The sequence below is a fragment of the Larus michahellis genome, chromosome 8, assembly GCF_964199755.1.
Source record: "Larus michahellis chromosome 8, bLarMic1.1, whole genome shotgun sequence".
NCBI classification, from domain to species: domain Eukaryota; kingdom Metazoa; phylum Chordata; class Aves; order Charadriiformes; family Laridae; genus Larus; species Larus michahellis.
In genome coordinates, this window is record NC_133903.1 from 11,093,509 (window position 1) to 11,111,059 (window position 17,551).

A 17,551-nucleotide genomic window follows, 5' to 3' on the forward strand; every position below is an offset into this window, starting at 1 on the left:
AATATGCATAGAAAAGTGAAAAGTTACTCCTGTCATTTAGAAGAGAACATTGAAAGTCATTTCAAGAGTTCACAAGGAAGTACAGCCACAGTATTCTTAGTAAACGTTTTCCTTAAATCCACCTCTAGTATTCGATAAGGTGTGGCATAAAAACAATTGTACATTAAAATTTTAAGACCTACCCATATTTGCTAATGGTGGGCTCAAACTCTTAGCGTTAGTTCAAAACCAGAGGAAATCATGAGGAATTTCTCCACACAAGAATTTTAGGTATCATTAACTTTAATATAAATCTTTTCCCAGATGCTACTTCCCAGTTACATATAAATGTAAATGTTTTAATATTTTATAAAGCATCAGAGTATTTGTTAATCAACAGGGGTTTTTTTTGGTGGTGTCCCCGCCCTCCACCAATGCTTCAGCATTAGGAAAATTCCCAACATCACAGGAATAAAAATGCCTCTTCTTAGAGTCATCATATTACATCAGTTGCAACTATGAAGAAGGTACCGCTATGCCAACATCACTGTTTTGATTTGTCTACTTATAAAATCTCAAATTCCAAGTTATTCCAAAATAATGATGAAACTTTACAAGAGTCACTGTAAATTGGGTATTTACACTATAAACAACTTCTACTACATTTGCAACCTTGCATCAATGGTTTACAATAGATATTTTAAAAGCACCCTTACAAACAAAAGTATTGCACTGGCATCATAAAAATTCACAGTAAGTTTAACTTCCAGACCTTGGTAAAACAGTGCAAGAGCTTTTCATCCAAACATTCCCAGGTTATTAAAAATAAAAATTAAAAATATCTGTATCACACGCTGCAGTGACTTTTCTGTGAATCAAGTTTGTTTCTTTCTTAGTTCTCACTTCTTAAGAGATCTAGTTTATGTTTTGAAATGGTGAAAAAGCCCACAAAAAACCTACCCAGTCCAATACTGAAATAGGTGCATTTGGCAGAGATATGGCTCTATGTGTCCATTTTATACAGAGTCCACAATGGTTGCAGAGATTATTCCATGAGAGAATCCTATTGCATTGAGTAGGGAATTCTCTTTCCATAATTTGTAGCACTTCCCCCAATTTTAAAGGCAGTAACTTCGATAGTCGTGTCTTCAACAGATCCTGAAGATAATACATTAAGAAAAGGTTACTCCGAAAAAGTTTTAGAACAAATAGTCATATAAAACTCTAAACTGTCATTTGAAGTCAGTCTTAAAAGTATTTTTCCCTCATGTTTTAACAGCCAATTGGGACCCAAATAAAAGACCCATCAAGCCAACAGCCCATCTCCAATGGTGACCAAGGGTGGATGTCTCAATAAAGGCATAAGAATACAGCATGCAAGTAATATCTTCTCAGGATATTATCTCAGCTGACACTTACTGCCTCGGGTCTTCCTGAGCCAAATGTATTATCTTTGCATCCCTTCTGTTGTTTCCTCTGGCTTTTCAAATCAGTAAATTTTAATCTGTCACACTGTCCCATGTCAAATAATCCCACACTTCAGCTACATAGCAGCACATGACAACTCATTGGTTCCTGCTTTGTCTTGTGAGAGCCATTCCATACGTACCTTTTCCATACCACTTACAGCTGTATAAGCCTCTAGAATATTTTAGACTCTGCATCTCTTTTCATGCTCAAGGATCCTAATTTATTTGTTATTCCTTTAATAGAATTCATTACATATCTTGAGAATTCTCACCCTTCTTATTCACTTCTACTATAATTTTAAGATCGGAAACTGGAACAGTATGCAGTATTCCATTAATAGCTTCAAAAAGTTATTAATGGCAAGAACCAGAAAATTATCAAAATGACAAAAATACATAAATAGTTTCTGTGAAGAACAAACTTCCTTATTAACACAACAGTTAATTTTCCAAACACTTGCACATTTTTTTTCTTTTTTAATATTAAGAGAAATCTGAAGTTAATGGCTCAGGACACTTTTCTAATGGCCAGTATAGTGTTGGGTTTCTTTGTTGGTGTGGCTTTTTTTTTTTGTGGTGGTGGTGTTTTTTTCCCTCCTCTCTCTTGACAATATCTGCCCAAACATGTTTAACCCGTTTGGTTAAGTTCATAAATATTTCCAGATGGGGATCTGATTCAGACAGTTGTTTATGAGAAGATATAAAGTACTTCAGACAAACTTACTTCAAAAGGGAACCCTGAATTATCTTTGGAGGTGCAACCGTTTGTTATCCTTTATTCTACCTTGAAAGTTAAAATCACACAGTTTATATCACAGTGTGTAACAATTACAATGTATACACTCCCTCTGTTTTGGTTCATTCTGAATTACAATTACTAATGCAATTGGACCAAAGTTCGTTTACTACCACATTAGAAGCTACTGTTTACTTGGGAGAACTTGTAATGAAGCACTCTATATATTTGTCTCTATAGGAAATAATAAACCATAGATAGTTTCTGTTTAAAATCAGTAATAAGACTTGAAATTTTTAAAAATAATGGATAACTTCCACTACTATAAGTCCATCACAACAAAATACACATCTATGTATGCATATTGAAAGTAGGACCATCGACAGAGATGGCACATTATCTACTGAACTCAGTACCTATAATTGCCATAATCTTTAGAGGAGAAAGATTAGGCATAGTCATTTACAAATGTAATTTCTTCCCAGCAAATATGGATCTCCATCTGTCAATTCTAAACCCATTTCAGAAAAAAATGTCTTAAAATGTCTGTCATTTTCAACAGCCTGGTTTTTTTAACAGATATAGTTAATAATAAACTAAATAATAGTAGCAACTCTTTTAAAGTTGTATTGCTGCTGTCCCTTTCTGCCTCCTGCAAGTTTTCTATTAAGCAATAGTTATCTATATTCTATCTCCCTACTGTTAGAACTTCCTCTGAAGAAAATTCGGCGGCTTTCATGAAAGAAGGCGATTTCCACATGAACTTTGCTGTAAACCAACAGTAGCTTCAAGGTTTAGTTTCAAGGAGCAGCAGAAAAAGCTGACCTTGTACACAGTGAATCAGAACTGCAAGATGTTCAGAATTCTCGAGCAGTTCAGACACTTAGAGGTAAACCGCTTTTACAGTTCCTTCAGAAAAGGTTTTTGCATGGTGAAGTGAAAGCTTGACTTTTTTCTTTCCATTTTCAAAGCATTAAGCATGCTTTTCTTCCTAAATAAACATGGGATATTAATGAACACACTAGGGATACTTTGAAAGGCTTGATAACCTTCAGTGATGTTTCAAAGTTGGACCAAGACACTTTCTTTGCACACTGGATCGTAGCACATCTTTTTTGGATGACTGGGGTTCAAGACAAGTAGTTTAACTATTGGTTGCGTTTATGAGTTTCAAACTATTAGCTACCATTCTGCCCCTAAGTTAAATACAAGTCAGCAATTCAATTTTTTTGTTGTTGTTCTCCAAGAAAGAAGCATTTCATGTTGCTAAAGAGGGAGCTTCCCCTCACAAGGCCTCATGTGGGTAGTGGTTAATGGCTACTTCATTACCCCACACTTAACTTCTGATGGCATTTAGTTACTGTGAGGACCAGTTCAGGACCACACAACTTCTATGCGTGCAGCAAGCTTTCCGCACGCCAACTCTATCACACTCAGGCATGTTTTACTCCAGCTGGCCTTTTCTGTTCTTAGACGGCAACAGGAAGTATCTTCCCTGCCTGATCAAATTTGCACCATCTCTCTCACTCGATTTCTGTTACCACCTGAGTGGAGAAAGATTCCCAAAACTTGTGTTTTGTTTTGTTTTGTTTTTTTTGACGTGTCAGCTGTGAGCAAGTGGTTTAACACAAGTTTTTAACTGACTCTCAGTTAAGAGAGTTTTCTCAAGTTCCAGGCAAACTTAGGGTTCCTCCCCCGGTCCCCAGCTTCCCTTCCACTGATCCCTTTCCCTGGAGACCCGGCTCGGTGCACACACCCCCCCCGGCTCTCACCTGCCGGAGTCGGCGGGGCGGCCCCGCGGGCTCCGGGCGCGCTGCAGCTCCAGCTCGGCGGCAGCGGCGCGGGATCGCGATGCGGGAGCGAAGGCAGAGGAGAGGCGGAGGCTGAGGCCGTGCACCAGCCCCCGCAGCAGGCTGTCCCCGCCACCCTTGGGCAGCGCCAGCCCCACGTCGTCGCGCAGCTCCTCCGGCGGCACCTCCAGGTTGCCGGCGTACCAGAACACCCACCAGATGAGGCTGAGGAAGATGCCGATGCCGCCCGCGTAGATGAGCAGGTCGGAGAAGAAGACGTCGGCGAACACGCCGGCCAGCAGCACCGCCAAGCCCAGCGCGTCGAAGGCCAGCGCCAGCCAGAAGGCGGCCACGCAGCGGCCCAGCCCGCCGGGGGCCGCCATCGCGGGGGGGGGACCAGCGGCACCGTCGCCGCCTCGAGCCGCCCGCACCTGAGGGGAAGGCGGGGCGCGGCCGGAGGGCGGGGCCGCACCTGAGGGGGACATCCGGGCCACGCCACGCCGCTCACACCTGCGCGCGGGGCCACGCCCCAGCGGCCGCTGAGGTGGAAGGCGGGAACGCCGCCGCCATGAGGGCGATCATTACCCCCCGCTTATCTTAGGTCGCCTCAGGCACGGTCGACACCCCGTTCGCCCAGGCCCGCTTCCTACCGCTGGCCTCTCTCTGCCAGCGGCGCCCCCTGACAGGCACCTTCCTCCTGCCCCCACCTTGTTGAGGCGGCTGGCGCAGCCGGTGCTTCTGTTCGTGAGAGAACAGTGGGTGCTGAAGAGTCGTCTGTGGTGGCTGTCGGCATTTTGGAGCTGAGGCGTCCCCTGCAAGGGGTGGTCGCTGCCATTTCCTTGTGCAGGTGAGCACCAGGGACACACAGCTAGACCCAGTTGAGGCAGTGTGACCTTGTGAAGGGGGGGGGGTGTTTTTTGCCTTAGTTTGCTCAGACACCCTAGAAGGGAGGTATTTCAAAAAAGGTGATCTTGAGATGAATGTACATGTTGTATACCTCCACGCCTGCAAGAGGCGGCAGCAGATATAGTAGGCAACCGAGATTTGCAAGACAGTTGCAATGCGCATCTGCAAAGTCATATAGACTACTTTAACTATGTTTGAGGTTGGCTTAAAAAGAGTAGTTAGAATACAACTTCAGGTTAACAAGCAGGAAGCTAGTTGTGAGTGCAAGATGAAAAATCCAACAAGACAGTTCTTGGCATAAAAGGCAAGATACATATTTCAGTTCACTCTTGTGTCAGTTAATGACCTGGTACCTATCTTTTAACACTTGCAAGTCCTCAAGCATAAGAACTATATTCAGCTGCAGGCTCTCTTGCACATACTCTCTCAAGGCCCTCATATCTAGCAGTTTCTTTAATGATGGGTAAGCCACACCATTATAGTAACTAGATATATCAAGCCAATGGGAAGTCTGACAGGCCTAAGAGCATATACAGCTTCCACGTTTGTAGAAATACAGTGTGCGGAGAAAAATGCCACTGAGGAAGACTATTCCTCCGGTGACAACGAGTGCTATTGGTGTACTACAATAAGATTACAGACTCAATTCCTGTCATAGCACTTGATTCACATTTCATTGCTCCTGCTGAACACTGAGAATCAAGATGAGTTAAAGCCACTTCATCATTAGTGATCGCCTGTGTTACATTATTCAATAAAAGACGTCCTTAGGAAATGACAATCTGAAATCCTCTTAAAAAGAAAGAAGCTAAGATTGTTCTAAGTATTTCAACAACACAATATCTTTCACTTTGAGACCTAGTACCACTTCTATCTTGAGTAGAATTATGGTACCAAAAAGCCTATACTGCTATTCTTCCTGATTATTTTCAAGTATCTTTTGGGTTTTAAAGTTTAAACCTAACTTCAGTAAGACACCTACGGTTCTACTTCTGCCTCATGTTATGGTGTTAAATAACCTTCTAACTTTTATACCTCTCAGAAGTGTAAGAGAAAGACGATAATGTACCCATTATCCAAGTTTGAGCGAGGTTCATATACCTTTGTCTATGGGTGCTTATTCCACTAGAATCAAAATAGCTTTTAGAAGTCAAGCTAATTTTAGGATTGCATGCTTATCCTGATGGCAGTAGGAATTCTAATAATCATATACAACCCTACGATAAATAATGATGACCATTTTGCTTAATCTGAAATTGATAGAAGGAGAAGGCAAATCTAATTACAATAGAATAACAAATACTGAGGGAATTTTAAACAGAAATCAGTATTAATAATCTTAACTCAGATTCTTTGGAAAAAGAGCTATTTAAGTCATAGTTCTAGCCACGTGGCTGTTTTACTGCGTGCAGCAAATTTACACCCCCCCTAGGGCCCAAGATGTAATCAACTACAAAATGAGTTTCTGAACAAGTTTCTGTTACCTTCTCTGCATCCGTCCTGCCAAGACTTTGGTTTGATAGTATTCAGATATTTGCTTTATTATTGACTGATATTCTTCCCAGTAATGCTGAATTTAAGGGCTAATCTGAAAGACTCCCAAGTGAAGATCTGCGATAGCTATGTCAAATTATTACCGACTGATTTTCTGAATTCTAAATATATATATTTTAATAAAAGAGTACATATAGGAAGAACAAAAATCATAGCAGTAGTGTTATATATTACGTAACTGTCGTAATCCCAGATAGTCTGCAGAATTTCAAGGCAGTACTTGTTAATATTTCAATGCAAAGGATGTGTTTTTCCAGGACCTACAAGCTAATATGGTTCACTATTACTCATATAGAAGTTATGATCTTCCTTTCATAATTCTCTGCACATCTACAACTTAAGAAACATTTTAACATGAATGAACAAAAGCACACTTCCAGAAAGGAGAAGAGTTCTGTATCTATTCTCTTACTCTCTATTATGGAAGTGAAGTAGTATTTTGCAGCCCAGACTAGAAATTGATGGGATTACTTTTGGACAAGATCAGATCCTTTTGTTAGCATAAATATAACAGGGATAAAGTCAGACTTGCTTTTTAGACTAAGATTAATTATTTTCTTGATTAAAAAATGCTTATGGTAGACTAGAAGAAGAGGTTATGGGTTACAGAAAGTTGACACCATGGATCAACCAGAATCTTTTCATATTCTTTAGTTTTCCTTTTACCACTTCTTATTTAGCATCCAATTACTTTCTAGGTAGCACATCTATTGATATGGGATGTCCTAAATAAGAGATGGGATATGTTTTTTTGAACTCTACAAATTAAGCTGGTTACATACTGTTTGATTAATCTTCTTGTCTTTTTTGAGCTTCTTCCTATTCAGATTTGAGTAAAATATTGCTAATAAAAATTTTTACCACTAGGACTTTTCATTACAAGTCTGCCTCCTATTCTCACTCGGAGAAGGATGTGAAAGAATCATACAGACAGCAACCATTCAGTTACTCTGTAAGATTTCAAATATATAAACTTTCAGTTCTGCAGTATATATTTTTCATGCATTATGGGACTGGTTCAAGTAGCTGGCACACCTGAAATTCAGACAGGCTTTGGTGTTTTTCAGGTGGAAGAAACGACAACATTGCAACCAGCACGCAGGGATACCCTCAATTATTCTGGTAGCAGAAATAAAGCCCAAAAGTGAAGGTAAGGAGATTCTGCTTGACATCATGAAGTATAAATGGTCAAAGCATACAACGATAAAAGTACAGTTATCCGTGATCTTTTTTTTTTTAAAACACACAAATACCCCAAGTAAAAATAGCTAAAAAATACATTAAGTTTGGCTTGTTATCAGGCTAACTTAAATATATGGAATAAGATTGATAGATGTCAACGTGGTTTCACTACATTGAACAACTTAAGAAAAAATGGTAGCAGCTATTTCACATTTTAAATCACATGTTAAATAGATTGCTGCTCTTGATACGCGTGCTTCTGGTTCAGCTCTTGTCTGTTCCAGTACTAAGGTACACTTCAGGAAGATGCATTATTTCTCAGCTTCTTTTCCGGAATTGTTCTCTCCCTGCCCTTTGACACTTCAAAGAATTTGAGTGCTTTTCGTTTGGGTCAGGAAAAGATAAAAGATAAGAAATAGAGCCAATTAAGATTGTGAGTTTATTTGCTCATCAGTTAGAAGGAAACACAAATGAATCATTACAGGTCTCAGTGAAAAAAGCTCTTGGAATCGTATTTTCTTAAGAAGGTATTTTACTTCATCAATCTATTTGTTTACTAAAAAGACACCACTGAATGAATATATAAAATGTGTTACAACAGACAACATTCATGCTGACTGTGGCCTACGCACTTCTTTGGGTGCTTGCTTTGGTGTTTTTGAAGACTTCTTGGCTGACTGTATTGATTTGCCAGCTTTAGGTGTTGCAAAAGACTTTGCTTCAGGCTTTTTGGGAGTCTTTTTCATCTCTTTTTCTTTTATTGCTTCCTTTGGCATGGTGAACTGCTTGGTTTTTTTCTGTTTTGGTGATGTCTGCAAGTCTGCATGCTTGTCTGTAACTTTAGGTGTTGGTTTCGGAGTCTCCAGAGCTAGAGGTTGTTTCTTTCTCTTACCAAGGGGTGTTTTAGTTTTCTTGCCCAGGTTGTCATCTTTTTCTGGACGTGGTTCCATTTTCTGTATTTAAGACACACACAAAAAATTACCCTTCCACCTAAGAAACATCTCTACTGTTTTTCAAGAAAAAGAATCAGTGAAAACCATTATAAATGACAAATGCTTTCTATCGATTGAACTGTGCCCTAGCCCAAATCATCTGTTCACATTTCAGTCTGGAAGCAGATTAAACACAGAACGAAATCATGAAAAAATAACAAAATGGTAACAAAGTAAATAGATTTAACAAATGGAAGGATCCTCTTGGCCAGTGAAGTCACTGACCTCTGCTGGCAGAGCTTTAAACCACAGTCCTCCTCTTGCCACATTTCCAGGCTTAATAGATTGATAGAGATCAGCTCTATTTGAAGTCCAGCTATAGACACAGAAACTGACTGCACTCTCATCTGTGCACTATGCCTGGTATTCCCTAGAATTCATCACATATTCCCAGATGTCCCTCATGAAAGAAAGCTGCTGTCATCAGAACAATTCATACAACCCAACTCTAGCCGTATCTATCGCAGGTCTCTGGAAACAGGGCTCTGGCAATCAGATCATGTGAGCTAATCCAGACCTGCTGCAGAGAGCAGCTTGAAGCAACCTGTATGAGTTTTTCTGATGGGCCTGCACATAATCAGAGCTTTAGTTTGGGCAGAAGTTAAGAGTATAAGGATATGCTGCAATCATGAATGCAGTATAACTGAGTTGAATTTATAAGTGTTAATGTTTTATTCATCCAAATATATTTCCTAGGTATTTGTTAAACACAAGTGTTATCAGTCTGGTTGTTTTGAAGACAGGTTAATGACATGATTCACATCATCTCCAGTACTGGTAACAATAAGTCCATACAGTATTTCATGTAAGCTGCTAGCTCTCAACTTACATTATGTGATTGTTAATGTTGCATATTACTGTCCTAGAGAATGTTTCTTGTTTTTCCTCAAGTTTTGCACTCCAGACAGAAAATGATACATTAAAATTTAATTTTACAAGAAATTTAGTGATTTACAAGAATTTTATGATTCACTTGACTAAGTATTAAGCTGTTTCTCAATCACTTACCCTTTCTTCTGACTTCAGGCATGTTATATGACCTAAGCAAAATTGCTGCTATTCAGAAAAATACATAAAAGGACAATAACGACTGGCTTCCTTTGTCTGTAAGAGGGGTTAACTAAGAAATAAAAAAAAAACTCAAAACCAAAAAACCCCAAAACAAACCATCTCCCCAAGGCACCCCCCACATACACTCGGCTTTTGCCTTCATGATATAGTAAAGTGAATTGGATTTTCTTTTAAGTGTGTTAACACACACTGTTCCCTAAGGAGCAATGAACGATTTAAACAGTTCAAAATTTTTTAATTTTAACAGAAATGTGAGTTATCAATATTATCCAACAATTACCTCCAGCTCAGCTAAGATGGTTGTTTGCATAGGCACCAGTTGTGGAATTTCTTCATCATCATCATGATCACCTGGTTCTTGGACTACTTCTTTTTCTTTTATTGCAAACTCCTTGGTAGCAGCAGCAGCACTAGCTTCAGGTGTCAAAGTGTCTTGACTTGAATTCAGTTTTTTAGCTGACTTCTTCGGTTTCTTTTTCTTTTCCTTCTAGAATTAATTGGAAGTACATCTCAGACAAATCCCCACAATAGTTCTAAATGTATAATTGTTTCAATATGCTGAAAAACAAGACAGTCTAGCAACATTAATTTAAATACTGTTGTTTAATAGACCTGGACTGGTCAACCATACGTAAAATATGAAAAAATGCATTACTTTCAGAAATTATTATAAACAGCTCATAAGTAAAACAATAATAATGTCAAGATTGCAGTCTTTAAACTGAATATATATGCTCCAAATTTATTTTAGACAAAAGAACATAAGCAGAAGTCAGTACGAAGGAATAGCTAATATTTTTCTATTTAAAAAAAAAAATAGGCGAGCCTCCCCTCATATGTACAAGTATACGAGCTTGTGAATTATTCATATGCCACTGACTGGCAAATAAATAATGAATGCATAGTCTGTATCTGTATATGTTAATGAGTGTATTTTCAGAAGGCAAATGTAATTAAACAACAGAAGTAAAAGTTTTAAGAACAAATCTCAGTTCCCTACGGTTTAGGACTAGAAATGCTTAACTTACTTATTTCCAGTTTGCTTTACAACCTATCAGGGAGTTTCCATGATTTTGTTAGTATTACTGAGTATTTGAAAAGCTCAGAGTCAGGAGCACCTAACCCATTTGTAGCCATAAATACCTGGGATCAACTGCTAAAACATTTAAACCTAACACATCAGATACTATAATGCATAAAAGGAAGCCAAGCAACTAGTCATTCCAATTTGGTTTTATGGGAATTTTGAAGAATTTTTTTTTTTTTACCTTTACTTCCTTTTTTTTGAGAGATGGCTGGCTGTCAAGCTCATCCAAGTTGGAGATATTTGCAGTAAAAATTGGAAGTGCAACGGATTTAAGTGTTTTGAGGTGAAGAATTTTTACATTTTTCCAATTCTGCAACAACAAAAACAGTACGTTATGTAAAAATGACAAAGCTGAATTATGAACTGATTTGGCTTTACTGCAGTCAATCAACAGTACCTTTGGTAACTTCTTAGCAATCACCTCAGCTGCTGCAATGATATTATCTACTATCTCATCAGCTTTCATTCCAGTGTGACCTATACGTGCTGTACTGAAAGAAGAAAAGAGTAATATTTATACGTGGGCTAATAAACATGTGTCAAGTTACATGTTCTCAGGCATACCCAGAAATGAAAAAAGGCCACCTATCTGCAATTATCTTAATTTTCATAAAGGACGTCTAGCTATTGCAGAAATCTTTTGTGGTAACAGCCAGAATAGATTTACCTATATTAACCTTTCTGTATTTGGATATGCAACTTCTGCCTTGTATTACTAAGCATATTACCAAGTTATATTGTTTTATGTGCACAATAAATGAAAACACTTCTACAAGAACAGAATATTTTGGAAGCAGTTTTTTATCTAATTTAATAGAAATATTTTTCTAAGATTGTACGTGCTGTTTGACAGTGACAGTTGCCTAGAAATTCCTTAGGTATAAGGAAAAAGAGACAAAAAGTCGAACTTTACAGTAAAATTTCTTAAGTAGAACTACTGATTTCTTTATACAGGTTAAGGTTCAAAACGGACCGTATCTGGAATGGTGACCTTTAACCTCTTTTATTCACATATTAATGGAATAAAAATAATATTTAAAATTCCTACAGTTAAGGTACAACCGTCTTTCAAGTGAAGTATTAATCTGCTCATACTTACTAACAGCACCCTTTGTTGGTAACTGGGAGTGTCGTCCCCTGGATGTGTTTTTGTAGTTCCTTAGCAAGATTTCTGGCTTTTAGGTTTACAGATAAAGGTGCCCTAAAAAAGAAAGGAGGGAAATTTGAAAAAAAATTACAAAACCCCCCAAAACAAGCAAGCCAAACTAAAAACCACCACCACCACCGCCTCGCCGAAAACCCCTGACCAACCAAAACTTTACAAAGAAGAACTTTTAAAAAGATAATGCAAAATGGATATACAGAATTTAAAGACCTACTTTTTCCTTTCATAAAAGTGTTTTCCTAGGTGTGAGGGCAAGAGCCTTCTAATTCGGTCATCAGACAGAAAGAGATCAAATCTGTTCAGGAGGCGACGCTTTGCTTCAAATAGTTTATACTCTTTTTTGAGAGTTTTGTATGAGATGATCTGCAATGCAAATAACAGTTTAGTCCCCGCCGTTGAAAACACAACCTAGAGCACTCCTGAGAACTGCACAGAATTAACTGCATAACTGACAGTCTATCATGGTGCATTATCTTAGAATGCTGAAGATAATCCATAGAAAAAGGATACAGTACTTTTTGTTTTAAGAAACAAACAATACGGATCTCACGCATAGTAACTGCAAATCACCAAACAGAACCTGAGTCCAAGTAACATCTAAATCAAGGTTAAATACAACAATAAAATTATTTTCTAGTTTTATTACTAGTAGCATAAACAATCCAGCTGCAAGCAACCCAAATATTCTTTTACATTTTGAGTTTTTCCAGTTGCTTACTCAAACTAAATATTGAGCATTTTCCTAGCAATTACATCTGATTGCTAAAAATCCTGTTTCAAATTGAAGAAATTATTGAGTAAATCTTGAAGTTTAGAAAAAGTACAGTTTGAATAGTCAGAAAAATCTTACTAGAGATCATTAACTCAGAACCAAGATTAGAATATTAAACAGCGGAAAACAATGACCTTCCCTTTTCGTTTGTACAAGAGGAAAGAAATGGCAGTACTGTACTATACCATCATGTATCTCCCTTACCTGACTAACACTTTTGATCCCCTTCTGGATTAAAAGTTTCCTGTACAGATTTTCAGTCTGTTCTGCTGATAAATTCGGTTCATCCCTTGTGAAGAGGCAAACCTCAGCTGTTTCTGGTCGAATGCCATGGGGCAGTGGTCTACAACGAGAATACAAGATGGACAGGGAACGTCAGGAGAAGAAAGACATTTCTTCCAGAACTCGGTCTACACTGCCTGCAGAGATCACTACCCTTTAAAGAGTACTACAGAGGAGCCATGTAACTGGAGTCTGGTCTTTGTTAACTACTAAACGTCCTCAGTGGAGCCTCTACTTTTTAAAGCACAAAGAGCTGTAAAAGTTAAACAATGATATACCATGGCTCCAGTCGGATACAGCGCTGCAGCCATCCGTCCTGCCAGGAGCCGCTACCTCGTGGGTCCTGGAAGCAGGAGGACCATTCGTTCCCCCCTCTTTACACCATGGCTGCATCCAGCCAACAGACAAGTCTCTGCAGAACTGCGGCACAGATAAATAGACGTAAACTTTATCAGTACACCATAACTACACTTATATACGCCATACCGCCCCGCAGCGGGGCAGGGCGGCGGCCGGCTCGATGACTCCCGGTCACGGCATAGGAACTGCCGGGACAGAGCGGCGGCCGCAACCCCCTTCAGCTCAGAATCCGCGAAGTGCTCTTGTTAGCCGAAGGACAGGAGCCCCCACGGTAACTACGCGGCCGAGAGCGAATTTCTTACATTTTGATGACCTGCGCCACCCGCGGGACCTTCCAGACCGTCACCAGCAGCTGGACGTTCTCGCTCTCGTTGAGGAGCAGCGCGCCTCGCTTGCTCTTGCTTCTGGCGAAAGCCAGCAGGGCCTCCGCCGCCTTCTTCACCTGCAACGGCACCATAGAGGCCGCGGTTAAAGCCGGAGCCGGGCCGGGCCGGTCCCGTCCCGTCCCGTCCCGTCCCGTCCCGTCCCGTCCCGTCCCGTCCCGTCCCCTCCCGCCGCACCTGGGCGCGCTCCAGCTGCTCCGGGCCCCCCGCCATGGCTCCTACTGGGCCACGTGCGGCCGCCGCGCCTGCGCACAGGCCGCCTTCCGGGCACGGCGGGGAACCTCCGGGGCGGGCCGAGGAGGCCGCACCGCCCCCCGCATGACGCCCCGGTTGAGGCGGGCTGGGCTGCGGAGGGAGGTGTACGGTCCCTACCTCCCTCCAGCCTGCCAGGGCGGTGGCGCCAGCCGTTAAGGGAAGGCGGTTCAGGGGTGCGTGCAGCTGGGGCTTCACAGCCTCCAGGGAAGGAGGCTGCGCTCCCTGTGCCGGCACCCCGTTCCTGTGCCTGCTGGGCCTCACGGTGAAAAGATGGGCTTTGTCGTACTCGCCTAGTCTACTGATGGTGCTGTATTGGTCTAGCCCGAGATGCTGCTGGCCACCTTTGCCTCCAGGGAACATGTTTAGATTGCTCGTGTCTAGCTTGTTGTGCCCCAGGTCTTTTCCAGCAGAGCTGCTGCCGAGCCAGTCATGCCCCAACTCGTTCCCAAATGCAAATTTGCATTTGCCTTTGTTGAATATGAAAAGGTTTGTGTTGCCCAATCCCTCCAGCCTGTCTAGGTGCCTCTCTACATGAGCCCTGTCCCCAGCGGTATTGATTGATCCCCAAGTTTGATGTCATCTGCAAACTTGATGTGTCCATGCTTCAGGTCACTGATCAATATATTAAATAGAGCATGCCCAAAGATAAATCCCAGTAAAAAATCTCCATTTGTTATTGGCCTTCAGGTAGAGTACAAGCCATTATCTCTGCCCTCAGAGCCCCATTGTCCAACCAGTTGTTAGCCATCTAGTTGGCCACCCACCCAGACCATGACATTTAGGATACAAGAAGATTGTGGGAGGCTGTTGAAAGCTGAGCTGAGGTGAATGCCATCCACTCCTTTCCTCTCATTTGCAAATCTAGTAATTTTGTCATAGAAAGTAATCAGGTTGGTCAGGATGATGTGCAGTTGGTCCATCCATGCCGATTGTTCCCAAGCACCTCCTTCATATGCCCAAAAATGTATTCCAAGAGGACTTATTCCACGATTTTCCCAGGGACAAAGTGAGCATGACCAGTTTGTGGCTCTCAGATCCTCCTCTTGGTGTTCTCTGGAGGTGGGGGAACATTTGCTTTTCTCCAGTCATTGGGACCCTCCCTCATTTTCCTTTCAAAGGTGACAGAGTATTGTTCTGACTTCAGCCAGCTCTCAGGATCCTTGAATGCAGCCCAACTGGACCCAAAATCACTTGCCCTGCTCAGCAACCATCCCACATGTCCTTGTTTGGCCTTTTTCTGCTGCTGTAGAAGCTATTCTTGTTGCCGTTGACATCCTGGCCTGTTTCAATTGCAGGTGAGCTTTTATTCTCCTAAGAAAATCCTTACATGCCTGAGCAATGTTTATAGATTCCTTCTTTGCAGCCTGTCCCTAATTTTACCTCCTGAATTACTGCCTTTTTGCACTGGAGTGTCATAAGTTACATGTTTAGCCAAGCCAGTCTCCTGATAGATGTACGTGCTTTCCTGAGTGTCAGGAGTGACTGTTTTTATGGTTGGAGGAGGTTGTCCTAAAGACCTGCTGCCAGCTTTCTTTCCTGAGCTCCTTTGCCCTTCAGAGCTAGCGGTTCTCTGAATAAACCAGAGTCTTCTGAAGTCCAGGGGCTGTACTCTGCTATGCATCTTCCTCAGACACCTCTCAGCATCTTGAACTCCACTATTTCCAGGTCACTACAGTTGAGGCTGCCACTGATTATTACATGCCAAACCATTGGTGTGAATAGCAAAGGCAGAATTGCTGCATCTCCATTTCAGTTTAGAAATGCATTGACTGACTACATGGAAGTAGCTTAATTGTGGGATGCTTATTCCATCCCGTTCCACACTGGGTAAGTGCATTGTTTTGAGATCAAATCTAGCCTGGCACTATTTTGGCCTCATTCTCACAGTGCTGCGTGCACCCTGGCAGCTTTGGGCTGTCTGCATTCATCACACAGGTAAGCTGCTACCCGGATAATCAGCTATACATAACCAGGGGTTAAATACACATGAAATCAGGACTCTCAGTCATTCACTATTCTCCTCCTCTAGATTTTTTCCTGCTCTTTGCCTTTTTAGTTATGGCTTTATTCCTTCTCATCAGATATCTTCCAACAAAATTTGTGATCTGTCTGTGTGCCAGTACGAAGAGAAAGGAATTAAAATACCCCAGTCTCTTGGAAAGCTGCTTTATGTGATAATTTACGTTTTCAGTCTGCTGGTAGTGTTCATGGAGCAACAGTGGAATAGTTGATGTCTTCAAGACTTCCCCAGACTTAGGAAAGAACTGTGTGATCATATACTGATATTAAAGAGTGAAAAAAAATCCTAGAAAATGGAAGTTTTCATTTTCTATTGTGTGATTTGTACAAATGAACAAAATAAATGAAACCAGTTGAGAAAAAGAGAAGCTATCCTTTGTTGCCATGTAGTTGTATGAAGTATTGATTAGCGAAATTTCTGAAAGGCTAGGAACATGCAGAGTAGCCAAATAGGGCAGACTCATTAAAATCTTTTCAGCAGTGCTAGAATTTATGCATATGATACTAGCTGTGGTGTTTTATAGTCTGATAATTGCATTAGCCTTGCTCCTATCTCTGCATCGGCTTTGCGTATTTTAGAGCAGCCATGTTTTAATAAAACATCAACATATTAGCATGTCATGTTAAAACAAAAAAGTCAGATGACTGAGACATCTCTGAAAATAAGCCAGGCTAGTCTTATAAGATATGACTGAACGGTATGTTTGAAGCCTGACTATACTGGATCAGCATAGCATTAATAGGATAAAACTAGAGAGACTATTATTAGACTCAAATTCAAATTTTTCACATATCAGTCTCATCGAAGTACATTTTTCTGCAACATTTTAAATCCGATGACTAAATTTTACTAGATGTGATTTAACTGACTTAGTATGATCATTTTATCTTGAAAGGTGTTTGACATAGCTAATAGAGCTGTCTTGTAAAAATAAATTAATCTCTGGGTAATATTTCAGCTTAATACAGCATGCAATGAATATAAAGAGTGTGCTTTTAATTTAGCAAGTTCACAAGTAATAGTTACTCTTACATGGGAAATTATGTTTGTTACCTTCATCAATTTTATTGCTGTACACTAAATATATTCTGCACTAGCCCTCAATTTAACCTTGTCTGATGACAAAAGTATGTGTTTTTCCTTAAGCCATTTCTCACACTTATTTAAATACTGAGATTTAAAATTACATAATTGCAAGCCATTCTACCTCATTAGTTAAGAGGATGTTTCTATATATCCCTAATTTTATACTTTCTCCTAGCAAAAGGGATGTACAAGAAGCAATTATTTCTGCTGTAAACAGGTCTCTGAGGTTTAAGATTATTCCCTTAGTGTGCATCCCAAAAGCTCCAATACCAGGCTTGCTTTCCTCCAGATTATTTGATGGCAGATGTAAAAATCCCAGGTCTCTAGAAGTGTATTCCTCGTAACAAAAGTAGCAAAAAGAATATGCAGAAATTAAACCCGGAGTAAGACATCCCTTACAAAGAGATCTCCAAAAAGAATCTCCTGGCTAGATCTGGAATTCAAGCACTAGTTTTCTTTAGA

General features: G+C 40.5%; 2 protein-coding genes across 2 annotated transcripts; both read right to left on the reverse strand.

Annotated features, from left to right (window-relative positions):
* Nucleotides 1–264: 264 nt before the first annotated feature.
* LOC141747956 (transmembrane protein 238-like) lies at nucleotides 265–4,357 on the reverse strand. The gene is made up of 2 exons (XM_074599157.1): nucleotides 3,957–4,357; nucleotides 265–1,137 (listed from the first exon to the last, which is right to left on the reverse strand). Exons 1-2 carry the CDS (start codon nucleotides 4,355–4,357, stop codon nucleotides 1,128–1,130), a joined length of 411 nt encoding a protein of 136 aa, XP_074455258.1. The 3' UTR covers nucleotides 265–1,127.
* Nucleotides 4,358–8,036: 3,679 nt separating this feature from the next.
* Nucleotides 8,037–14,015, reverse strand: RSL1D1 (ribosomal L1 domain containing 1). Its single transcript, XM_074598356.1, has 9 exons — nucleotides 13,906–14,015; nucleotides 13,648–13,787; nucleotides 12,908–13,046; nucleotides 12,146–12,294; nucleotides 11,866–11,967; nucleotides 11,164–11,257; nucleotides 10,948–11,076; nucleotides 9,960–10,166; nucleotides 8,037–8,569 (listed from the first exon to the last, which is right to left on the reverse strand). Exons 1-9 carry the CDS (start codon nucleotides 13,939–13,941, stop codon nucleotides 8,225–8,227), a joined length of 1,341 nt encoding a protein of 446 aa, XP_074454457.1. The 5' UTR covers nucleotides 13,942–14,015; the 3' UTR covers nucleotides 8,037–8,224.
* Between the last annotated feature and the right edge of the window lie 3,536 nt (nucleotides 14,016–17,551).

Coding starts and splice junctions, on each gene's coding strand:
- LOC141747956 (XM_074599157.1), bottom strand. CDS start 4,357: ATGGCGGCCCCCGGCGGGCTGGGCCGCTGCGTGGCCGCCTTCTGGCTG.
- RSL1D1 (XM_074598356.1), bottom strand. CDS start 13,941: ATGGCGGGGGGCCCGGAGCAGCTGGAGCGCGCCCAG. Junction 13,047..13,647: donor GTGGCGCAGGTCATCAAAAT/GTAAGAAATTCG, acceptor TTCTCGTTGTAG/ACCACTGCCCCATGGCATTC. Junction 8,570..9,959: donor CCATCTTAGCTGAGCTGGAG/GTAATTGTTGGA, acceptor TCTTAAATACAG/AAAATGGAACCACGTCCAGA.